A 26,223-nucleotide genomic window follows, 5' to 3' on the forward strand; every position below is an offset into this window, starting at 1 on the left:
ACTTTTCCGGAATAACAGAAAGCTATTCTTTACAAGGAAATGCAACTAACTTGAAAAAAGTCTGATGGCATTTTTTACCCAAATATAATAAATGAGATTCCTGAACTATATTACTATGTACTGCAATCTGGAAACTGCATGACTGAATGCTCAACTATAAAGTAAGCTTCCAATATATATAGAAAACTAGATATTAGGAAACAAGACTCTACCATAATCTTCTTGATGTGCTAATTTTGTACACATTTTTGCATTGTGGTCAACTACATGTGCTGGCATAACAACACAAAGATGGTTGTGACCAGAGGAAATCAGAAGGAAATTAAGAATTAGGTTGCTTAGAGCCAGCAAATTTTGTCTGCCTTCCCTCACCACTGCCGAGTGATTCTGGAAAAATACAGCTGCAGGAACAGGAACACACACTATATTCTGGCCACTGGTTTCATTACCTAATTTGTTTTTGTTTTTTAAAATGAAGTAAATCTATGAATTATTTCCTCAAATGCATGGAGTGAAGTGCCTAGGAATAGACCTTTAAAGGACTGTTTGTGTGGACAGACATAGAAATGCAGAACTTGTGGTCATGGTAATGGGATGACAAGATCGGTTTTAACTATGGTCCTTTGGGGACAAAAGCTGGAGGAAAGTTTTTGCCTACAGCTAAAAAAGTGTGGATGATCTGTTCCTAGGTAGTCAGTGCATCGAAGAAAGTAGTCTATTCATGTTTAAGCTACCAACTTCATTCTCTCAATCCCTAAAGGGCCACAAAAATCCCTTTGTATAGTGGTGTTCAAGACTAATATGGCTACCTTTGATTTCTGGATCTATGCAGACAGGCATTACCATCAAAGTTGATGACAAGATATTGTTGATATGAGGATACACAATGGATAATACCATTTTTCAGAAGATAGGAGAGTCAAATGTAATACCTAGTATCCTGTTTCCTAAGCAAATGCCAACAAGCAGCCATGCATAAAGTGAATCACACATTTATTGAAGCCCTTCTCCAGGCACCCTTTTGAAAGGAGGTGAGGAGAATAGCTGATAGAAAGAACATCTTCTCTGGCATGTTGCCACAGGAATTTCCTCTTCAAATAAACACACTGGTGAGCACCTATATGGTAGTCCTTCTATCCCAGATTAAAACTTGTTATTCTCCCAGGTCTTCAGTCTCACAACTACCACGTTTTCATCTATCTATCTATCTATCTATCTATCTATCTATCTATCTATCTATCTATCTATCTATCTATCATCTATCTATCTGCTTATCTAAATATATACCAATTTCAGATCCATGGACTGCTGCTGTCCTCTGATGTTTGATAAACTTTAGCTTTATCCTGTGGCTATTTTCATTTCTTTCTTTCTTTTTTGTTAAATTCTATAATTCCCATAAATTTCCCTTTATGTTGTGAACTGTCCAGAAAGCTGCATATATTGGGCAATACAGAAATCCAATGAATAAGTAAGAAACATTCTATGTTCATTTTATTAGTTATCCAAATTGCATTTGGCTGAGAATTCATAATTACTGTGTATTTTTCCACCGAATCCCAAGAAAGGACTTCACAAGCAGCATCAATTTCATTTCCGATCATAGAAAGAATGGATTCCTTTTCATTTTGAAGTCTTCGTAGTTGATCATGAAGCTGTAATCTATCTTCTTCTATCCTCCTGAGGTGATCATCTTCACTATTTATTTTTTTATTCTGAAGCAAGAAAAAGAGTTTTTAAAACCATATTAAACATATAGCAATCATCTCGAAAACTCAGTCTTTCTCAAACTGAAAGAAATCATAACTTACAAGTATATATTTTTTTTGTTGAAGAATGGGTGTGAGATCAATACGGGTCATATAACGTAGGTAGAAATTTAATGTATGCTACCAAAAATTACTGTGATTGTTAACATGTGTCTTTATATCAGAATCACATAAGATGGGTAAAAACTCAGTTGCCACACACACAAGAAACTCACACAAGGAGTGGAATACTTTTTCAGCTGCTGCATTAGCAAGCCTGGAGTCAACAAGTAGAACAGTAGTATATCTGTGTGTCACATTTGACAGAATTGCTCTGCCCACGCTACAAAAACAACAAAAAAGTGGTGTCACTTTCACTGAAATTTGTTTTCGGAAAGAATGATTCAAAGACCAAAACCCAAACTTCACCTTTTTCACTTGCAAACCTGACCAACTAAAAATGTCAATGTTTCAACTGCTACTACTTTGAAATTTTATGACCCAAGCAAGTCAACAATGATGATTATAGGTTTCAGCAGCTACAGAATATAAGGTGCTCAGCTAAAAGTTGAAGAAGAGAAATGAAAATGAATTGCATTTACTTCCATGTAAAAAACGACAGCTCCGCTGTTGGCTATTAGTCATGGAATTTCCAGATTCACAACAACTCTGTTAGCCAGGTCAGGTTGAGAAAAGGGTGACTGGCTCAGAGTCACACAGTGAGTTTCATCTTTCTTTGGGACTTCAACTTGACTCTCCAAATCACAATCTAACCACAACACCACCTTAATTCTCTACTTTATATTGCTATCAGAACAAATTGAAAGAAAGTTGACACTGATTTCAGGCATCCCCTGGATTCCAGTGGGATGGTTTTATCCTATCTACGGTACTTCTTTTTACTAGGCATAGTGTTGCCCTGGAACAGGTAGTGTGATTTAAACCAGAAAGCAGCATATGATTTTTTTTTTTTTTGCTAAGCTTCTGCTCTTTTTTACCACATCCTAAACCATCTTAATTATTTTTATTCTACATTATAAATATTGCAAGAATCTTATTCTGTTCAGTAGGCATAACTCAGGGATGGTGTTACTCTCTTAAACATTCTCCCTTACTCTATTCTACTGAGGCTTTAAACTAAGCTGTCACAACTGGGACACTTACAGTTTTGGGTGAAAGCTATTATTCAGTACTGAAGTGTAAAATTAAATCATCTTGCTGTTGGATAGATCTTGAAGTGGTTAGTTATGTGTTCTGCTTATGTGCTACATGGAATAATTTCCAGCGAGCATCAGCAACTCTGGCTCTCCCTGGCAGTTATGAACGACATAGGGGCAAACTAAAGAGCAACAATAAAACCACCCAAAGTGTTCTTCCTGGGATGGCCTATGTGTGCCTCAGGGTACCTAAGTGATGCTGGCTCTCTTCCGGTTTACTTGTTTCTCAGTTATGTTTTCCACTTTGCTCAACTTTCTTTAGCAGTCAAATGCCAGCTTAACTACTATTACAACATTATATAGAGGCTGAAACAGAAGGACCCTGACCCTCCCCAGCAGCAGTATGCCTTTCTGAAGGGACATATGTGTAAGTTCTTGCTGATACTCTACTTTGCTTAAAAATAAATTATAGAACTCTAGGCATGTTTGCATGAACCTGAAAATAAAGAACTGAGGTCTCCAACACCAAGCATGTTAGCTGTGGTGCAAGGTGGTTGTCATCTACCTTTGGGAAACTGGCATGAGTTGGTAGAACTTAGCTTTTGGCTTCTGACAAAACTGGGAACACTATTTATGATATAATTCTTAAAATATCCGGCCATGAATTGAATTGGGCCCCAATCCTCTGAACCTTCTCATTTACCTGATTAGAGAGGAGATGAACCTTTTCCTCTTAACTGCAAAAGAAGCATCATATGTAATCTTGGATAAGGCATAGAGACTGCAACAGCAACCACAAACTGTCATTACTTCCATAATGAAGAAAATGAAAAAGAGGCTGGTGCCTTTTGTATCTACAATGAAGCTACGCCTAGATTATACCCAAAACTTATACCTATGTATACATTTCTTGCAAGGTTGGCTTAATCTGTCATATCTACCAGTCTTGCGCATTTTTCTTTTAATCTGTTTCGAGAGAATTTCAGTATCTTTGAGTTTTCTTTACCATGGCAAAACACCTTCTTTGAAATCACTGTTGGAATATAGTGTAAAATATTATGTGATATTTTATGTGATAAAACACAACATTAAGATAAATGGAATGTTTTATAATTTAATACTGCAGACTCATTATATTCATTGTCATAAGATATTCTGCAAATTATGTTTCTAGCACCTAATATAAAATGGCTACTGAACATTTCATGTTTTCACACACGTTTAAGGAAGCTCATGAATTGTAACACAGCCAGTATGGTATACAGGCAATCTCTGGGTTATGGACAAGATAAGTTCACTAGGTCTGTTCTTAATTTGAATTTGTATGTAAGTCATAACAGGTACATTTTAAGTGTAACTCTAGCCATTTTTGTTTAAGTTTTCAATCGCATATGGCAGGATTAACACCCCTGTAATGCTTGTTTTTGCTGTCTGTGCCCCTGTTCAGAAGATTTCACCTCAATTTCTGTCCCTGTTGGCTTGTCATAGAAACAAGGACTGGTGATAAAGTTTTTTCCCATGTTAAACTCTTACAGGTGTGAATTTCCCTTCTTATAGATAGATTTCCTCTCACTTCCTGTTGTCTCAGGGGCAAGAAGAGCTATCCTTTCTAACAAGGATACAGACAGCAGTAAAAATCTCACAGTGGCCCTAACCTCACACAATACAAAACATTTTTAAAAAATATATATATGCATGGAGTTCTATTTTAAATGCAATCTGGACAGAGGTTTGTCTTGACATATTATTTATTTTTATCTATGCAACAAATGCTTAAATATTTTCAAATACTGCAAAAGGCCCAGCACATGCTACTGGATGGCGCACACTCCCAGGTCCACCTGCCACCCCCACCCACATCCCCCATGTTTGTAACTAGGAGTTGTATGTAACTCACATGTTTGTAACTTGGGGACTGCCTGTAATGGTTTGAGTGTTGAATAGATTGTGGCTTGAATTCTCACTCAACTAGGTGACTTTGGGGTAGCTGCATTCTCTTGGAGCGCTTTCAGACAGGTCTTAAACCGACTTCGGAGTGGGTTAAAGAAACCCACTCGGAAAGAGGTTTAAGTCCCCACGCCCTTCTGAAAGACCCGGGCTTTCCTGGGGGACTGGAATGGGACCACCCCAACCTCACCCTGAAGAGCGATTTGCCTCCCCCCCCCCTCCACACACACACATTATTGGTACACTCCAAGAGGCCTCCAGTGAGGCCTAACTGCCATGTGGTAAGTTTTTATTTTCTTTTAAGGCTTTGGGGGGTGCCTTCCTCGGTTCTCCGGATTTTTAGAAGGCTGAAGAACCCAGGTAGGGACTGACCCCAGGACTGTGGAAGCGGTCCTGTAGGTTAATCTCCACTGGCTCTATACTCCTTTACACCCGGGTCTAAAGGAGTATTAAATTAATTTGGGACAAAGCTGGGTTTACCTACTTCATCTTGAATTGTTTTACAACCTTGACTAGAACAAGGCATCTTATTCTGGCTTGTTGGAAGTGGAAAAAATTATGTAACAATGGTTATTTTAACTGTTTATAATTGTTTTAAAACTGATTAGTTTTATTACTTTGTTGGTTTAATAGATTTATATGTTTCATTTAATTATTTAAACTTTGCGAGTAATTGCTATAATTTGTTATAGATGTTTTATTCATTGGGCTATTTGTTCATTTTGTATTGTTTTATGGCATTGAATGTTTGCCATCCTTCATTGGAAACTGTCCTGAGTCCCCTCGAGGAGATAGGAAGGGTTAGAAATAAAACTATTATTACTTCACTTTTACTGGAGGCGTTGTTTGGACGCCTCCGGTAAAAGCGCAACAAGGCCCGCATTTTGGGCCCTGTCTGGAAGGGCCCTCAGTCTCAGAGGAAAACAATAGGAAAACATCTCTAAATAAATCTTCTCAAGAAACCCCTGATAGGTTCACCTTAGCATTGTTACAATTTGAAAACATAAATATTTTACTAACATTCAGATGAACTATAACTCCATAATTCATACTTATAATTGTTAGACTAGTAATGTGAACAAATAGCTTGTACATCAAGCTATTGGTGAGTGACAAACTAGGCTAGTTAACTGGGCATTTTTTAGTTCTGTAGCTGCATCTTTCATCTGAACTTTTTTATAGAGTGAAATTTTTAGATACGTTAATCCTTGGGCAAGCAACTAGAAAACAATCCTGACTTCTATATACATGTTATCATAATGAGAAACTGTGCATATTGAATAAACAAATAAGCATGAACTTCACTGGGTAACCTTAGGTTAGTCAGACTGATTTAGCTTTGGCTAATGAGGTTGCTGAGAGGACAAAGTGGGACACTACATATAATGAGTAAAAATGTAAGAACAAACATATATGTAACCAGAACACAAACAGGGATAAGTCCTACCTCACAACATGAGGTGACACCATTTCACCCTCACACCTGCTGTTATGATTGAGCCTCGTGGCTCTGTTACTGACAGGCGTGGGCGTAAGACTCCTCGAGAGTCAGATACTCTCGAGGAGCGAGAGAGAAAAAGACTGCGAGACATATTTGCAGCACCATCTGATGAAGAGTCTTTCGAGGGGTTTACGGAGAGAATGGAGGAGGGGCAGGTTAGCTCGGAGGAGGATGAGATGGATTGGACTCGGGTAAGGGAGGAATTGGGTGCCACTGGCCATGATGGGGCAGAAGATGAATGGGGACCTTCAGGATCAGATCCATGGCTTAGCTGGAGGGATGGGACGGGATCCACAGCTGGAGATGCTGCTGGGCGTAGTCAGAGGTGTTCCAGCTCTGACGAGGAAAGTGATGAGGAAACGCCCGGGTTAAGGAGGACAGCTGACAGTGATGAAGATTTGTAACTGGCATAAAATGGGGCTTGGGAGCAATTGCAAATTGCGTTGGGCAAGGTAATCTGGGCAAACGCTTGGGATCCGTGTGTGTGTGGGACGCTTCCCTGAAGACTTGTGTGCTTTCCTGTGCTGAGACGTAAGTTGATTGGAATCCAGGGTCAGACGGCGGGAGGGATTGTGTGGGCATTTGTTTGTGCAAACCTGTGCTTACTCTTATTAGCTTGACCTTCCGTCGTCTTCCTGACGGACGCCATCTCCTGCTTTGAACACTCGGACTGAACTGACCACGGCTTGGCTTCCCCCCTTCTTGGACTTGGGAAAACTACAAACGTCTGCTTCTGGCTTTGAACTACGGAACGGAACTGGTCTACTCTACTGTTGCATTCCCTGGCTGATTTGTTCGTGCTGGAAAATCCTGTCTGCTGTGTGTGTGTGGGAGCGACGCAAGTTACTGTAAACACTGTGTTGGCAGCAGAGAGGAATCTGCTGCCAATTAGCTGCATTCTTTGTATCTTTTGTTCTTGGCTCTTGTTTTGTTTATATTCAGGCTGAAGCAAGCAGTTTGTTTTTTTACCCGGATTAAACTCCGGTTTAATCCGGTTTATCTTTTGAACATTTATTTTGCCCCTTTTTTGCTCCTAGAGGCAAATACTGCCTGGCCCTTGTGTTTTACGGGCTTGTTTTGAGTTCTGTAACCTAATAAACTCTGTTACTTTGAATCTCGTGGCGTTCTGTCCTTGACAGATTGCCCAACGCCATAAAAAGTTTATTGCAGCAATAAACCCGTCAGGAAGACGATGGATGAATTAAGGGCCAAGTTTGACCAACTGCAAACGGCTTTTACCGTAAGCCAAACAGCTTTTGCTGTGAAAGGACATGTTTTGACTCCTGAACGCTTTGACGGAACCAGGTGCAAGTTGCCAACCTTTTTGGCACAAGTGGAGCTTTATTTTTCTCAGCTCAGCGTTCATGCTTTTCCTACAGACACTAGTAAGGTGGCCTTTATTTTGAGTTTGTTGACCGGTCCCGCAGGACAATGGGCCACTAATTTAATTTTGGGCAATGACCCAGTCAAGGACAATTTGAATGATTTCAAAAAGTTGTTAACTGATACTTTTGGGGATCCTCTCCGCACAGAGAATGCTGGGTGGGCTTTGTATCGGTTAAAACAGGGAAAGGGGACTGTTTTGGATTACTTAAATAAGTTTAACATGTATCGCCACCAGCTGGATTGGGGGGAAAATGCATTCATGCTTTTATTTACTGCTGGGTTAAGTGATATGCTCCAGGATGAATTAGCACGCTTGGAGCCGGCTGAAAGTTGGGACGCCTTAGTTGCCAAGGTGCTGCGCTTAGACGCAAGGTTCGAGGCTCGTAAACACTCAAAAGCAATGTGTGCGCCATCTATGCATGTAACCAGGGCACCTGTGGTGATGGGGGAAGAGCCTATGGAGCTTGGGGTCTTTAAAAAGCTGTCTACCGAGGAAAAGAGCCGTAGGAGGCAGCTGGGCTTGTGTTTGTACTGTGGGAATGCTGGGCATTTTGCCAAAAACTGTAATGTGAAACCTTCCCAGCTTTCGGGAAAAGGCCAGCCCTAGTGCGACGTGAGTCCAACGCACTAGGGCTCCTCAAGCAGTCAACTGAGGGGAGGAAGCATGTTTTCGTACCCATTACATTATCTGTTGGGGGAAGGGAACTTGTTTCTACTTTGGCACTGCTGGACTCAGGGGCTACGGTCTCTTATGTAGATATTGAGTTTGCTAAGAAGCATGGCATTCCTAGAGTGCGCAAGGCATGCGACGTGTGGGTGGAAGGAGCAGATGGGAGACTGCTGGAGACTGGGGTGGTTAACCATGAAACCTCAGCAGTAACGTGGGAGGTGCAGGGAGTAACGGGAACGTTTGTGTGGGATATTACAAGCTTGCCTAGATATGATGTGATCCTGGGGATGGATTGGCTAGCTGTAGTAAACCCACAAGTAGATTGGGCTACACGTAAGGTGATCTTAAAGAGGCAGGATTGTTGCACTCTAAATGTTACTCACTCTGATATGGAAGGAGTGCCTGCTGAGTATGGGGAGTTCTCTGATGTATTTTGTAAAAGGGATGCGGACAAATTACCACCGCACAGGCCTTATGATTGCGCCATCAAGTTGGCAGAAGGTGCGAAATTGCCAGCAGGGAGGCTATATGCCTTGACTGTACCGGAAAGGCAAGCTTTGCGGGAGTTTCTAGATGAAAATTTAGCCAAGGGGTTTATTCGCCCATCTAGTTCTCCAACTGCGGCACCAGTATTCTTTGTAGCCAAAAAGACTGGGGAACTTAGGCTGGTCTGCGACTATCGGATCCTAAACAAATACACCATTCGGGATAGGTACCCACTACCCTTAATCTCGGAACTGTTATCAAGGGTGCAAGGGGCTAAGGTCTTTACCAAGCTTGACCTGCGGGGGGCCTATAACTTAATCCGTATACGGGAAGGGGATGAGTGGAAGACGGCATTTAATACGTGCTTCGGATGCCACGAGTTCCGAGTCATGCCTTTTGGGCTTTGTAATGCTCCCGCGGTCTTCCAGAGGTTCATGAACGATGTGTTTAGGGACCTAATTGACCAATTTTTAGTGATTTATTTGGATGATATCTTGATTTTTTCTAAGGACGAGAAAGAACACCGTCAACATGTCAAGCAGGTTCTGCACCGTCTGCGGGCTAATGGGCTCTTCGCCAAGGCTTCCAAGTGCGTCTTTCATGTGCCTGAAGTGGAGTTCCTAGGTCATGTAGTGTCAGGTAGGGAACTTAAGATGGACCCACATAAGGTTGACGCCGTCAACTCATGGCAAGAGCTAAAGACTAAGAAGGATGTACAAAGGTTCTTAGGTTTCGCTAATTACTACCGGGAATTTATTCCGAACTTTGCAAAGCTCACGGTACCTTTGACGCAGCTTCTGCGCAAGAAACAGCCATTTGTGTGGGGGCGGGAAGCTCACGAGGCGTTTCTACGACTTAAGTCTAGTTTTCAATCGGACAACATACTAACCCATCCTGATGTTGACAAACCGTTCGTGGTAGAAGCGGACGCTTCTAGCTACGCGTTGGGGGCTGTATTGTCTCAGAAGGATTCCTCAGGGACCTTGCGTCCCTGTGGATTTTACTCGCGGCAACTAACACCCTTCGAGCAGAACTATACCATATGGGAGAAGGAGTTGTTGGCGATTAAGGTGGCGTTTGAGGTGTGGCGGCACTGGCTTGAAGGGGCACGGCACCAGATCGTGGTCAGGTCTGATCACAAGAACTTAGAGCACTTGCAAACAGCAAAGAAGTTAAACCAGCGTCAAATCCGCTGGGCTTTGTTTTTCTCCAGGTTTAACTTCAAGGTGCAGTTCGTGGAGGGGAAGGCAAACTTGCGGGCCGATGCTTTATCCCGCAAGCCGGAATTTAAGACCAATGAGCAGGTAGTATGTCAGACCATCTTGCCTACTGCCTCTCTGTGTGTTGTAGATAATGAGCTTGGGTTACATGACCAGATCCTTGAGGCTCAGAAGGATGATGTGTGGACTCAGGAGCAACTGATGCTGCTCTCTGCAGGTAACCGTACCATACTGCCGCATCTCCAGGATCAAGACGGGGTATTGGTGCGTAGGGGGCAGGTTTACGTACCAGTGGGGGCCCTCAGGTTGGAGGTGATTAGAGCCCACCATGACGAACCCATGGCTGGGCACTTTGGCAGGTTCAAGACCGTACAGCTTATCACCAGGAGCTACTGGTGGCCAAAGATGCGGCAAGACATTCTGCGCTTTTGTGACAGCTGCGCCGTTTGTCAGCAGAGTAAGACGCCTGTTGGGCGCCCTAGAGGGTTGTTATCGTCTTTACCTGTTCCGGAGAGGCCATGGCAAATCATTTCCATGGATTTTATTTCAGATTTGCCTAAGTCTGGGGGTTATACTTGTATTTGGGTGGTGGTGGATTTATTTAGTAAACTGGCTCATTTTATTCCTTGTTCAACCATTCCGGCGGCCCCTACGTTGGCCTTACTATTTACAAAGCACATCTATCGTTTGCACGGAGCACCCGAGGTGATTATTTCAGATAGGGCTCCGCAATTTGTGTCACGCTTTTGGAAACACTTCCATGAGTGTTTGGGGACTAAGTTAAACGTGTCTTCAGCCTTCCATCCGCAAACGGATGGACAGTCGGAACGGGTTAATGGGCTCTTAGAGCAATATTTGCGTTGTTTTTGTTTAGATCAACCCACGGCTTGGGTAAAGTGGTTACCGGTGGCGGAATTCGCTTACAACAATGCGGTGCACACGTCTAGTCAGCATACGCCATTTGAGCTTACTTATGGTTTTCACCCACGGGGAGGTGTGGCGCCGTCGACCAATGTGGTCTCTTCGGACCCTGTATACCGCTCTACGGAAATGGCTGCATTGCACGATGTTGCCCGTCGCTTACTGTTGGAAGCTAAGGCAACGCAGAAGACTCAGGCTGACCGCCACAGGCAGGCAGGGGAGGAGTTGGAAGAAGGGGATTTGGTGTGGTTATCTTCCAAATATATTAAGCAGGCTGGGGGAAAGTTTGCGCCTCGGTTTTTGGGTCCCTTTTCTATCGTTAAAAAGATTTCTTCCGTTGCGTTTCGTTTGCGTTTACCGTCTAGTTTAAAGGTCCATCCAGTCTTTCATCGTTCGCTGTTGAAACTTGATACCTCTAGTCGTCATGGTGCTATAGCAGAGGGTATCACTGCCACTTCTCCACCATCGGGGGAGGAGGCCTTTGTGAGAGGGGATAGTGTTATGATTGAGCCTCGTGGCTCTGTTACTGACAGGCGTGGGCGTAAGACTCCTCGAGAGTCAGATACTCTCGAGGAGCGAGAGAGAAAAAGACTGCGAGACATATTTGCAGCACCATCTGATGAAGAGTCTTTCGAGGGGTTTACGGAGAGAATGGAGGAGGGGCAGGTTAGCTCGGAGGAGGATGAGATGGATTGGACTCGGGTAAGGGAGGAATTGGGTGCCACTGGCCATGATGGGGCAGAAGATGAATGGGGACCTTCAGGATCAGATCCATGGCTTAGCTGGAGGGATGGGACGGGATCCACAGCTGGAGATGCTGCTGGGCGTAGTCAGAGGTGTTCCAGCTCTGACGAGGAAAGTGATGAGGAAACGCCCGGGTTAAGGAGGACAGCTGACAGTGATGAAGATTTGTAACTGGCATAAAATGGGGCTTGGGAGCAATTGCAAATTGCGTTGGGCAAGGTAATCTGGGCAAACACTTGGGATCCGTGTGTGTGTGGGACGCTTCCCTGAAGACTTGTGTGCTTTCCTGTGCTGAGACGTAAGTTGATTGGAATCCAGGGTCAGACGGCGGGAGGGATTGTGTGGGCATTTGTTTGTGCAAACCTGTGCTTACTCTTATTAGCTTGACCTTCCGTCGTCTTCCTGACGGACGCCATCTCCTGCTTTGAACACTCGGACTGAACTGACCACGGCTTGGCTTCCCCCCTTCTTGGACTTGGGAAAACTACAAACGTCTGCTTCTGGCTTTGAACTACGGAACGGAACTGGTCTACTCTACTGTTGCATTCCCTGGCTGATTTGTTCGTGCTGGAAAATCCTGTCTGCTGTGTGTGTGTGGGAGCGACGCAAGTTACTGTAAACACTGTGTTGGCAGCAGAGAGGAATCTGCTGCCAATTAGCTGCATTCTTTGTATCTTTTGTTCTTGGCTCTTGTTTTGTTTATATTCAGGCTGAAGCAAGCAGTTTGTTTTTTTACCCGGATTAAACTCCGGTTTAATCCGGTTTATCTTTTGAACATTTATTTTGCCCCTTTTTTGCTCCTAGAGGCAAATACTGCCTGGCCCTTGTGTTTTACGGGCTTGTTTTGAGTTCTGTAACCTAATAAACTCTGTTACTTTGAATCTCGTGGCGTTCTGTCCTTGACACCTGCAAAGTCAGCATTTTGCAAAAATACAAGCAAGGAATCCTCTGATAAAAAAAGCAGAGTGTGCAGCATATGCGTACATTGTCAAGAATAAGTTGACAATTTTGTTGGGTCAGCTAAGGCTGTTTTTGTTGCTATTAAAAGATTTGTGTGTAATAGTTTAGATAGTTTATTCTTTCCTTCTGTGTGATAGGTAACTTCTGTGTCAGCTTCAACTATGTAGTAGAATGATTCTTCATGTGACATTCCATCTTTATCTTCTATTTGCTACAAAAGATGCTGAGGACATGGATGAGTAGCTTTCTGGAAGGAGAGACATAATCTTTCATCAAGGTTGGTAAATAATAATGGATTTTTCACCTTACAACTCTTGGAAATGATACTTTCCTATCTGCTATTATGTAGAAATATGTTATCTGATGAAACCTGGATGGATTTCTTCATAAAGTTGATTAATCCCACTTTGTGTAGCCAAATCTGTTGTCTTACACTGCAAAAACTTTGAGGGGGGTAATGGTGTCAACCGATTACTGCAATACCAGCAAAGGGTCCCAAGGGTAAAGGTAAAGGTTTTCCCCTGACATTAAGTCTAATCGTGTCCGACTCTGGGGGTTAGTGCTCATCTCCGTTTCTAAGCAAAGATATCGCCAAGGTCATGTGGCTGGCCTGACTGCATGGAGCACCGTTACCTTCCCACTGGAGTGGTACCTATTGATCTACTCATATTTGCATGTTTTCGAACTGCTAGGTTGGCAGAAGCTGGAGCTGAGGGCGGGAGCTTACTCAGTTTCCTGAATTCGAATCATCAACCTTTTGGTCAGCAAGTTCAGCAGCTCAGCGGTTTAACCCACTGCACCATCAGAGTCCCAAAGAAAGTAAATAAAAAATCTTTAGAATTTAATTGGCACACGGTTTCATGAACTGCAGCCCACTTCATCAGATGCATAAGGAAGATAGAGAAGACATTCAGACTTCTTGGAAATGCATTTCTGCCTTATCCGCAGAAGGAAATTGAAACTGGATTCGGTGATCACATTGATTTATAGTCATGTATCAATTGGTATCTTCCCTGCACCAATATCATTTGTGCACAATATCACTGAGTGAGCAAATGGTGACTGGTATATCTGACCAATCTTGATAAAATAGTGAAGAGTAGAGACATCACACTGGCAACGAAGGTCCGCATAGTTAAAGCAATGGTATTCCCCATAGTAACCTATGGATGCGAGAGCTGGACCATAAGGAAGGTTGAGTGAAGGAAGATAGATGCTCTTGAACTCCCTCTCTAATGAGGTACAATCAACCCCCTCCTTACAGGCCTTTCATTCGCAAATTAAAAAGTTTCTGTGGAGCCAGGCCTTTCCAGACGAATGAGAATAGGCACTGCCAGTCTGATAAAAATTTTTTGATAATACTTGACAAATAACTTCAGTGGCCAGAAATGATGGATATCTTTAATATAGTGCTTGTTGTAAGTTTTAAAATTGTTTTATTTGATATCTTAATTGGATTTTCATATCGGGATATGATGTTTTAATTGATTATGTATTGCTGTTTAATGTATTTGTATCAATTTTATATGTTGAATCCCACCCACGGGAGAAAAGTGGGATAGAAATGAATAAATAACAACAACAACAACAACAACAACAACAACAACTGTGGTGTTGGATGAAAATTCTGAGAGTGCCTTAGACCACAAGAAGATTAAACCAGTCAATACTCCAGGAAATAATTCATGACTGCTCAGTGGAGGGAAGGACATTAGAGGCAAAGATGAAGTACTTTGGCCACATAATGAGAAGACAGGAAAGCTTGGAGAAGAGAATGATGCTGAGGAAAATGGAAGGAAAAAGGAATAGGGTCCGACCAAGGGCAAGATGGATGGATCCTTGAAGTGACTGGCTTGACCTTGAAAGAGCTGCAGGTGGTGAGGCCAACAGGGAGCTCTGCCATGAGCTGGTCCATGAGGTCACTGAACAAATAAACAACAAAATCTGTACATCATTTGTACATCAAACACTAAAGCCAATAGGGAAAAACAGATGCAATTTCTGAAATCAGCAGATCAAATACACCCAGAACAGGTCTAACATTTGAGCATAAAGGTGGGTGTATAAAACACATAAGTGGCATACATTTAAGAAAAATAATCAATGATTGTGGATTATATAATGGTCACTGCTGACATTCACCATATGCAGAGAAGTATGGAAAGATAGTTAACAATCTCTGCATTTTGAACGTCCATGCAACCCCAATATCTGCCCATATTTAGAACTCAAGCATTACAATGGGAAAAAATGACTTTGTGTCTACCATATCATCATATTTGTCCGTTTCTTGTGCACAGTGACATGTTTATTTTACAACAGTTCAGGTATGTTATGTGTGTGGATAGAAAACCACAAATGTTTTCATATACATATCTTGGATGGGGTAGAAACTTGATTTTTCCCTTTTGTGTTCTTTGATATTTGATATATAAATTGCAATCAGGCTTTAAGCAAAATGAAAACAGACTGTGGAGCTGAAATAAAAAATGAACACTGATTTGACATTTTTTTATGTGATGGATTTAAGTTTGACATTATAAAAGAGTTAACCCTGAGCAGCTACTCTGATCAGATCCAAATAACACAACAGAATTGACCCAACCATGGCTCATTTTAACCCAGGAAATTACTATAATTAGGTAAAAATGGTATTTGTGCTCCCGTATTCTTTCTTTAATTAAGTCCACATAGAAAAAGAGTAATCAAAATACCTGTCATCAGAAAGCACAAATCCAACAGCTTTAGCCATGACAGTCTTTGGAAATGGCTCAAATGCACCACCATGACTTTTATTTCCAAGCCAGCATTTTAAAAAACATTTAGTTCTCTAATAAGTTGGAAAACAGACAACACAATGAATAAATATTTTCCTAAGGATTATTTTTTTAATCCTTCACTCTGAATGATGAACCTAGGGTTTATTTAAAAAAAGTAGAGTGTTTTGTTCAAAATTTCCATTGGAACATCACATTATTAATTTGTCAAATCCTGGTAATGCACTTGGTACATGTTAAAATCCCACTGACTATCCCTGGCACTTCCCACAGAATAGCAATGAAGAGATCTCTGAATCAATAGTAGAAATATTAAACTGGCGTGGAAGCCAAACTGAAGTAAGTTAAATGTACATCAAGGTATTAACCCACATGACAACAAAACCTGGGTCAGAGTTGTGTGTTTCTCTCCCTCTCCCAGGACAAAACCCAACATGTAGTCTTAGGCAAAGGTTTCTAGAGCAAAAGCTTGAACAAAGGAATCCTTACTGTACAGAAGCAAGCTTCGCCTCTGCATCTAGGACAATCTAGCAAAAGAAATAGTTTCTCACAAGAAAATGTTGGTCTCATGTCCTCCTGTCATTTGAAATGACATAAAAAGTTGAATATTGCAGTGTAGCCTCTGGCTTAAACTGAATACAACCTCAATCCCCTCCATGCTTGTTCTGAGCTCTGTGTATCACAGATATTCACTGGCAAACTGCCCTTGTGCCAAGAACCACACTCACTCCATAGAGAATAATTTGACAGTAATCATCTGGGATAAAAAAAAATACTGTGCCAACACAGAGCACATGAACCAAATTACATTGAGGGCCTCTATCTTGGTCTCTCTAGTTCTGTAGAGGGGACTGCATGAATAGATCATTTTCTAAAGCTGATGGCTGCCAAACATTGGTAAAAGTTTGCTTGTCTGTTACCCTCACTCACAATGAAACGTTTATGTGGCAGCTTCAGCTATCACTATACAACTAACCAACTTGAGCTTTCACAAAAATTGGTTAACACAACTCTCATCTACTCAGATTAGTCGAGACATACTTTTGATATGAGTAAACTCTGAGATTAGTGCACTATCAATTCTCAAAGTCCGAACTTCAAATGGTATCTCACCCTATTTTCTTTCTTTTTTTCATCTTTTGTTCTATATGTTTTTGAAGAGAAGGGAGAAACAGAGGAAAGCAAAAAATATGGAAGAAACATAAGATGTTTACAGTATAAAATTAAATGTGGTTTTGATGTAGCAGGTTGGTGTTAAAGATGAGCTCCTGTCTAAAAGGGCTTATTTTATACAACCAATATCATTTAAGATTAGAGAGTTTCATTTACCCTTCCATCCAGTTCCTGTTTCATCAGCTGATATTTTCTCCTGCATTTTACATTTTCTTCTTCTTTATGGGTTAGTTCTTCTGTCAGCTTATCACATTCCATTTTCATCTTTTCTACCTGTCGACGATGAGCTTTTACCAAATTTCTTTCTTCTGCAAGTTCTTCCTGTTAGATATAAGCAAAACAAGAAATAAAATGATAGTGTGTCTATGCCTTCAAGTCACCTGTCGACATCTGGCAACCCCAAGAGCAAGTAATACTCAGGGATGTGATACCTGTATTTAATGAATGCCCAATTAACATCACCCAAAGCGAGTTACCTTACTCTCAGCTCAAGAATGGAAAATAGAATGTCATTGGGCAGCAAAAGAGATGTAAAGATGGACTAAAGCAAACCTACAAAAATGTGGAATTAACACCAAGAACTTGAAAGCCCTGGCACATGACCGTTTTAAGTGGAGGTCAGCTGTTACCAACAGTGCTGTAAATTTTGAAGAAGCACAAATAGAGAATGAAAGGGGAAAATGTTCCAAGTGGAGGGCAAGTCACGTAAACACTTGTTGAGCCTGCCTTCCATCTGGAAATGTATATCCTCATTGTGAAAGACCATGCAGATCCAGAAGATGTTTCTACCGTCACTTACGGACCCACTGCCAAGATTCTACCCCTGGAAGACAATCATACCAGGCCACGAGTGATGGTGTATTATTATGATGACCTGGATTTACAATGCCAATTCCTTGGCTAAAAGATTATGTCTAATTTATTTTAATTAGTATTTATTTGAAGAAAATATAAGTTTCTAATCTACAATGTATGTCACATTACATCACAATAAGATATCCTGCCAATACATATTCTTGATCCGACCATCTAAACTAGGCTAACTAGTTAAACTAAGTATAATTTTCACAAAGAAATAGACAGGGTAGATGACCACAATTTGGAAGAGACTGAGTAAATGGCCACACAGTGGGAATAAAAGTCTTATCTCCTTCAACTGGAGAGACTGCTGCTGTGACTATGTTTGAGGCATGCATCTGCCCCATGTTTTTTTAAATAAAACCAATCACTAGTTATCTGCAGAGGCTGCCAACCTAGTCTGAAACACAATATTTTCCCTCCAATTTGTTACATTAGGAAGGGACAGAAGTACTAAGACTTTTTGTGGGGAGGGCAGTATAATTATAGTGCCAGCTCCAATCTTGCTGATTTGTTGCTACCTCTTCTTTTACTGTGTTGGGCATGTCCTTATTCTTCAAGAAGGGAACTCAACAAATACCCAGTAATAATGTGGAATAAAAATCAACCAAAGATGCATCTACAGTGAATAATTAATGCAGTTTGACACCACTTTAACAGCTTAATAGAATCATGGAAGTTGTAGTTTGGTGAGGCACAAGCACAATGTAGCAGAAAAGGTTAATGACCTTGTAAAATCACAATTCCTATGACTACATAGCATTGAGTCATGGCATTTAAAGACTGGATCTACACTGCCCTATATCCCAGGATCTGATCCCAAATTATTTGCTTTGAACTGGGTTATATGATTCTATACTGCCAGACAGGCATGTAGCCGGGGGGCTTCACCCCCCCCCCCCGAAATTCTCAGGGCGGTCCGCGAGAAGGCCTTACATTTATTATTTAAACTGTTATGTTTATTCATATCATGATCTGATCACCATGCTCAATATATCCCATATGCATGGGGGTATTGGGGTAACAATATGAAAGGTTTGCTAGGGTAGATCCTGTCTCACCTAGATTCAGCCCCCCCCCCCCAAATCAAAATCCTGGCTACCCTACTGCTGCTGGATAATCCAGAATAAGCAGATAATCTGGGATCAGATCCCAGCCCGGAATACAGAATAGTGTAGATCCTGTCAAAGTGGTGTCAAACTGCACTAATTCTGCAGTGTGCTACAACCTAAACCAAACCTGTAGATCAAGATGAGAAAACCGAGCTCCTCCATACAGATTTTGTGGCTTCCAAAGTCCACATCCAAGAAAAACAGACTCAAAAAGTTCTGGGGCAAGTAAAGACATGTGATTTTACCCTCCATATCACACCTATCTCAAATGTACTTGGGTGGCTTCTCTCATTTTAAACCTGAAAACTACATATTTAAGAGAAATGGAAAACCTTTTCTCATTGGCAGCCTTCTCAACCACTTCTTTGCCACAAAAAACATAGAACCCTAGCCAAAGGGGGAAATAACAACCACACTACACAAATACCTTTAACATTCCAATGTGACTAGCAGCTTCTTCCTTTTCTTGACTGAACAGCTTCATCATCTCTTGGACACGTTGATCGTGTTTTGTTTTCATCTGCTGCAACACTGAGTGAAGCTCTGCCAGTTCTTGTTGGTGGACATCTCTCTCCAATTTCAGCTGCTTACTGACAGCAGTCATCTCCTCCTGATAAGATTCTTGTTGCTTCTGAAATTCTGTCAGGGTCTTCTGCATCTCCTTCTTTGATTTCTCCTCTTCTACTATTTGGCTGGTTAGTTCAGCCCGAATTGCACTCAGGTTTTTTATAGCTGCTTGCATTTCTAACAATCTTGCTTGGTCCTTTTCATGGATCATGTTAATAGATAAAAGCTCCTCTTCTAAGCGTTGTTTATCTGTTCGTATCTGGCTCTGTGTTAGGCTCTGTTTTTGCAGCTCACTATCCAATTTATCTGCATTTTCCCTGACCGCCCTGATCTCTTGTTCAAGAGCTATCTGTAGGGATCTAGATTCACTGAGCTTTACTTCTCTACAATGCAGCTCCTCTTCTTGTTTGGCTCTTTTCTCAAGGACATCAGTCAGCTCTTTCTGAAGATTTTCCATCTGGTGCATGGTAGAAAGAAGCTGACTCTTCAAGTCATCCTTTTCTTTAAGGGCCTACAATTCAAACAGAGGTAGAAAGTTAGAGAGAAAATAAAAAGGTCACTAAGACACTAATAATAGATGTAGGCAACTTCTTGCCTTCCAGATATTCCCGACCTAACCAGAATGGCCAGTGCTGAGAGATGATGGGAATTAGTGTCCAACAAGGTCTGGGGGCCCACTGGTTGCTCACCCTGTATTATGGGAAAATAGGGAATGGTCTGAAACAATCCTATTGAGAAAGTATGACACTACACCAAAAAGAATGGCAATGGACATTTCTATTAATTTTTGCCACTGTCTAAAATGTCAGGCGTGGCTGTGAAACAACTGAATTTTTTGGCTTGGCTTCTGGCTTGGCCTCTTTCTTGAATCTTTTTGATTTTCCTTTGTTTTCTTGATTCTTTTTATTTAGTGGGACTGACTGGAAGTTGGGAATGTGCAGAACGGGTGGGTGGGGTGCATGAGCATTTGGGGGCTTGGAGAGTCACCCTTTTAGCTTCTTTTTCTCCTCCCCTTCTCTCATTCAGAAAATACTTCCAAAAGGTGATTATTATTATTATTATTAATAATAATCCCAGCAAATAAAAAGAAAGGCCTCCTTCTCAGAAAACTACTACCACCTAGTTACCTCTCCTCTAGAGTAGAAAGTAGAAACAGCTTTAAGGAAGCATTCAACCCCAAGCACAAAGTAGTGAGGGGCAAAAAGGCAGGCACCACTCCAGGCAGGGCCTGCAGTGCAAAACAAGAGGAAAAAATTGCTTTTTAAAGGAAGCCCAAGGTAGGATAGCTCCAGGTCATCATTCTTCCTTCCCTGGGAAGCAGGAAGCCTCCTTAAAGTGCCTTGGAAAGGTGCATGCAGGGAGAGAGTATATGCACCTGCAGCACCCATCTCCTTTAGAGTAGAAACAGCTTTAATGAAGCATTAAACCCAAATGTCCTCTACAGACCGAAGGGAAAGGATTGCAGAAAGAGTGGTGTCTTAACTCTGATGCTTTTTAATCCAGATCTTAATGAAGGATATAAGGACAAACAATGCCACTGCCTAAAATAACGGGACAGGGAGCCCAGGCAGCCCTCCCCTCCATTGTCACCAATGGGCTGGATCTGGCCATATTTTTCGGCTGCGGACCAAAAATGGCTATTTGGCAACCCACCCATTTTCGGGAGGCACGCAAAAATGGATATGGGGGACTACCTGGCCAGCAGAAATGGATCAAGGTTCAGCTGAAATGTGCAAGCCTATCATTCACATTCTAGCAGTTCAACTTACTGCCTCAACACCCACAGCTAACCACACTCTATATTCTAGACTTAATGTTGCCCCTCAGTTGATTGAACATACCAGAGTTATTTCAGATTATAGGTTCTGTTTGTACTCATTGTACTCATTTAGTCAGGCAGTTTTAAACCCCACTAAATAGAACTTGATTTTGACAGATTGTACTGCAAGTGAATGATTAATTAATTATAAGGCATAATGGCAATGGTGTCCACCTACTTTTCAAATCTGGAATACATCACATATGAACCTCTGGTGCGTATACATGGCCTTTTCACTGTCAATTTCATTCTTCATATGTTGGTTGACTATTCTCAAATTGTAATGAAATATTTAATTACTGGTTTAAAACATATAGCTTTTTGACGGCCATCTGGCATACCTATCCTCCTTATATGTTTTTACCTCTAGAGTGGAAGAACTAATCTACTATTTTCATACTGTTAATTTCCCACCCATACTTATTACTGCAACAAATCTGTGCTTCCTATTCAAATCTCTGATATTAGACATCACTCATGAACATTTAAATGAAATGCTAATTGCTATTTTCAAATGCTAATTTTCTGCTTGATTACTAACAAACCCTATAAAATTCTCTAAATCACAAATCAAAACCGATAAAAAATTAGCATTTTAGGTTGTTAATAGTGTACTGCCAGTGAACAAAGAATGTAACAAGACACCAACAGCAGGGGAATGGGAGTCTTCAAGAAAACCTAAATGCTGTATGGGATTATCTATTTGTGTAAGAGGCAGCAACCTTAGCATGCCTATATTCAATAGGTGCAAGTTTGCATTTCTTTCCATGAGTTTAAACATAGCACATATTTATGTTATTTCCTGTTTATTGGTCTTTATCAAATCTTCTCTGAGTTTCAGTTTCTTCATTCTCCAGTTCTCTCTCTCTCTTCTCAATGTCAGAACAGCACATATTGTACAGCCTGTACTAGCTCAGAGACATTATAAAAAACATTTCACATTTGTTAATAAACCTATTTCATGTATTTTTCATCAAGGAATAGTGACCCTGCTTTAATTCTAGACCAGTGGTTCCCACCCTGTGCTCCGTGGACCACCAATGGTCCCTAAGAACTAAAATATAGTCCATGGCCTCACCATTGCTACACCATTGCAAAGTGAGTGACTGGTCTCGCAAAACCCTCTTATAGTGCTGAGGCAATGGGGATGTTGGGAGGGGGGGAAGCTGACTACCAACATAAGGCATGACAACAAGCCTCCTGACTGCTGCTCTCCTCCTCCTCCCTCCCCCTGAGCAGAGCCATTCCATGTGACGCCTGGAAGCCTTGGTGAGGTTATTTGGGATGCTGATTCAGAAAATTGTATTGGATAGACCACATCAGCTCAGATAGACCATTAAATATGGTTTTCTGTGGGTGAGCAGATGGCAACTATTGGATGGCATATATTCCCAACATCTGTTGCGAACTAATAAGGTGGCAGTGGAAGTGCAAGACTCACTATTGAACAGAGGAAGATGGACATCTAAGCGAGCGGTCCGGACGTCTCTCTCACAAATTCTATCTTTAAGCTGGTCGAAAGTGAAGATCAAGACTATCGACTGGCTTCGTAGAGACTATCAGTCCTGGAACCGCTCCATTTGTCTTCTCATTGGATTGGAAGACAGAACACTGATGGAGGAATTGTTTTTGTATAGGCCCAAACTTCAACAGTGGGGCATTACTCTCAGGAGGGTACTAGTAGACCCATTGATTCGCCCCCTGGACATCAGGCGGAATCTTGGTAGACAAGATCCCCCAGGTTTAGGCCATGTCTATGTTACCTCTCAGTCCCGTTCTCAGACATCATTAGTGCCTAGCCCCCTTCCCACGCTAGATGATGATCTGTTAGATGACTCCTTTCCTCCTACACCAGCGGAGATAGGCCCCTCCTTTAAACAACCAAGTATTGCTGGTGATTTTCTATCTCAGGACAGCTGACTATCCCCTTCAATGGGCAACCTCAATCAGTCATCTCTCCAGGGGGGAGAGGGTTTCCACGGGCAGGGTCTCATTGAGGTGGTTTGGGGGAGAAGGAAGAACGGTCACTTTCGACCCAGGGAGAAGCGCAACAGAGTTTTTGCGACCCTGGAGAGGAATAGGTGTGGTAGTCTTCAGGACAGACCTCCCAGCCTTAAGGTCCTGCTTTTGAACGCCAGATCCGTCAACGGTAAAACAGCTGTTATCCAGGATTTGATCCTGGATGAGGGGGCGGATCTGGCATGCATCACCGAGACGTGGTTGGACGAGCAGGGTGGTGTGAATCTCACTCAGCTGTGCCCACCAGGTTTCGGGGTGCATCAGCAGGCCAGGGCTGGGGGGCGGGGAGGAGGAGTCGCGGTGATTGCTCGGCAGTCCATCGCCCTGATCAGATGCGCCGTTCCGCAGTCTTCGAGGTTTGAGTGTGTCTTCCTGAAGGTGGGAGCCCGAGACAGCTTGGGGATTCTGCTGGTGTACCGTCCACCCCGCGACCCAGCAGTCTCTCTGTCCGAGCTAGCAGAAGTGGTCTCCAATTCGGCCCTGGTCTCCCAACAACTCATAGTTTTGGGGGACTTTAATATTCATGCCGAGACCTCTTTGACAGGTGCAGCTCAGGATTTCATGGTTGCCATGACGACCATGGGGCTGACTCAAGTTATATCTGGGCCCACACATCAGGCGGGACACACGCTGGACCTCGTCTTCATTGTGGACGGTGGGACAGTCAGAGTGGAAGAGCAAAATATTCTTCCATTGTCATGGTCTGACCATCATCTGATCTGTTTGAGTTTCGCCGTGTCTTCTAACCTCCGCAGGGGTGGTGGACCCATTAAGATGGTCCGCCCCAGGAGGCTGATGGATCCGGATGGACTCCTGAGGTCTCTTGGGGATCTTCCTGTTCTGGAGACTGGCGATCCTGTCGATGTCCTGGCTGATCGCTATAATAGTGAGCTGACAAGGGCACTTGACACGATCGCTCCCGAACGTCCTCTTTCGCTGCGTAGAGTCATGTCGACTCCTTGGTTCACTGAGGAGCTGGCTGTGATGAAGCGTGCGAGGAGGGGACTAGAGTGCATCTGGAGGAAATCTCGGGATGTGTCTGACCAAGCACGGGCTAAAGCCGCTATTAAGGCTTACTCCGTGGCTCTGCGAGCAGCCAGGAAAGCTTTCACGACTGCCCGCATAGCGTCTGCGGCCAACAGGCCATCGGAGTTGTTCTGAGTTGTTGGGGAGCTCCTGCGGCCTCCTGAGACCCAGGGGCTTCCTGATGACTTGGCAACTAGGTGCAGCGATTTTGCGCACCACTTTGCAGGCAAAGTTGCTCAGATACGCCATGAGTTGGACTCCAGCTTAATTGTAGTTCCAGCGGAGGTAACCGAGGCACCTGTCTGTCCGATTTTGTGGGATTCTTTCCGGCTTGTTCTTCCGGATGACGTGGAGGGGATTCTTGGGTCTGTGAGGGCGACCACTTGTGCTCTGGATCCTTGTCCCTCTTGGCTGGTTAAGCAGGCCAAAGAGGGGTTGTTGGATTGGTTTGTGGCTATAATAAATGCCTCCCTGGGTCAGGGGTCATTTCCATCTTGTTTTAAGCAAGCGGTGGTAAAACCGTTACTAAAAAAGACCTCGCTAGACCCATCTGTATGTAACAACTACAGACCAATTTCCAACCTCCCGTTTTTGGGCAAGGTTCTGGAGCGGGTGGTGGCCATGCAGCTCCAGGAGTTCCTCGATGACACTGATTTTCTGGACCGCTCGCAGTCTGGCTTCAGGCCTGGGCACAGCACTGAGACGGCTTTGGTCGCCTTGGTGGATGACCTCCGCAGGGAACTGGACAGGGGGAGTGTGACCCTGCTGGTTCTCCTGGACATCTCTGCGGCTTTCGATACCATCGACCATGGTATCCTTCTGGGGAGGCTCTCCGGGATGGGACTCGGTGGCACTGTTTTGCAGTGGCTCCAGTCCTTCCTGGAGGGCCGTTCCCAGATGGTGAAGCTGGGGGACACCTGCTCGGACCCCTGGCCTTTGACCTGTGGGGTCCCGCAAGGGTCTATTTTATCCCCCATGCTTTTTAACATCTACATGAAACCGCTGGGAGAGGTCATCCGGAGTTTTGGAGGGTGTTGCCATCTCTACGCAGATGACACACAAATCCACTACTCGTTCCCACCTGACTCCAAGGAAGCCCCTTGGATGCTGAACCAGTGCCTGGCCGCTGTGGCGGACTGGATGAGGAGGAACAAGCTGAGGATCAATCCTGACAAGACAGAGGCCCTCCTGGTCAGTCGCTCGTCGGATCGGGGTATTGGGTGGCAACCTGTGCTGGACGGGGTTGCACTCCCCCTGAAATCACAGGTCCGCAGTTTGGGGGTCCTCCTGGATTCAGCGCTGACGCTTGAAGCGCAGGTGTCGGCGGTGGCCGGGAGGGCTTTTGCACAACTCAAACTTGTGCGCCAACTGCGACCATACCTCGTGAAGTCTGACTTGACCACGGTGGTGCATGCATTAGTTACCTCTAGACTGGACTACTGTAATGCGCTCTACGTGGGGCTTCCCTTGAAGACGGCCCGGAAGTTACAGCTGGTCCAACGTTCGGCAGCCAGACTAATAACGGGGGCGAGTTACAGGGAGAGATCTACTCCCCTGTTTAAGGAGCTCCACTGGCTGCCGTTCATCTTCCGGTCCCAATTCAAGGTGCAGACCATCATTTATAAAGCCCTAAACGGTTTGGGACCCGCCTACCTTCGTGACCGTATCTCCTATCATAAACCTGCCCGACCTCTCCGATCATCGGGGGAGGCCCTCCTGTCGCCACTACCTATATCTCAGGCTCGCCTTGTAGGAACAAGGGAGAGGGCCTTCTCTGCGGTGGCCCCTCGCTTGTGGAACTTGCTGCCCATTGAAATCAGGCAAGCCCCCACCCTTTTAGCCTTCAGGAAAGATTTAAAAACATGGCTCTTCCGGTGTGCTTTCGGAGAGTAAATGTTCTATGCTACTCCCCCCCGATATTTATCCTCTAGACTGGTTCACTATCTGATGTCCCGTCCCTCGAGGTTTTATTCTGATCCCTTTCTCACCCAGAGTTTTAATTTTTAATCTAGTTTTTAAATGTAGTATTCATGCGGCCCGCTCGTGTTATATTGCTGTTTTGATCTTATGTTGTACTGTTTATTTTATGTAATGTATTATTTAATTGTATTATGTTATGGTTTATTGTATTG

At 43.2% G+C, this 26,223-nt stretch overlaps 1 protein-coding gene across 9 annotated transcripts in view; it reads right to left on the reverse strand.

Moving 5' to 3' along the window:
* The window catches only part of cep128 (centrosomal protein 128), a 284,185-nt gene that overhangs the window by 147,794 nt on the left and 110,168 nt on the right, over positions 1 to 26,223 (reverse strand). For all 9 annotated transcript variants that reach the window (XR_010002021.1, XM_008117882.3, XM_062968036.1 and 6 more), the window contains 3 exons: positions 19,088 to 19,738; positions 16,847 to 17,011; positions 1,539 to 1,715 (listed from right to left, as the gene is read on the reverse strand). Coding sequence is in view for 8 of the 9 variants with exons in the window: in XM_008117882.3 (XP_008116089.2) it covers positions 1,539 to 1,715; positions 16,847 to 17,011; positions 19,088 to 19,738 (993 nt within the window). In the remaining variant the exon portion in view is untranslated. The remainder of the gene's footprint in view (positions 1 to 1,538; positions 1,716 to 16,846; positions 17,012 to 19,087; positions 19,739 to 26,223) is intronic.

Source organism: Anolis carolinensis, chromosome 1 (genome assembly GCF_035594765.1).
Source record: "Anolis carolinensis isolate JA03-04 chromosome 1, rAnoCar3.1.pri, whole genome shotgun sequence".
NCBI classification, from domain to species: Eukaryota; Metazoa; Chordata; class Lepidosauria; order Squamata; family Dactyloidae; genus Anolis; species Anolis carolinensis.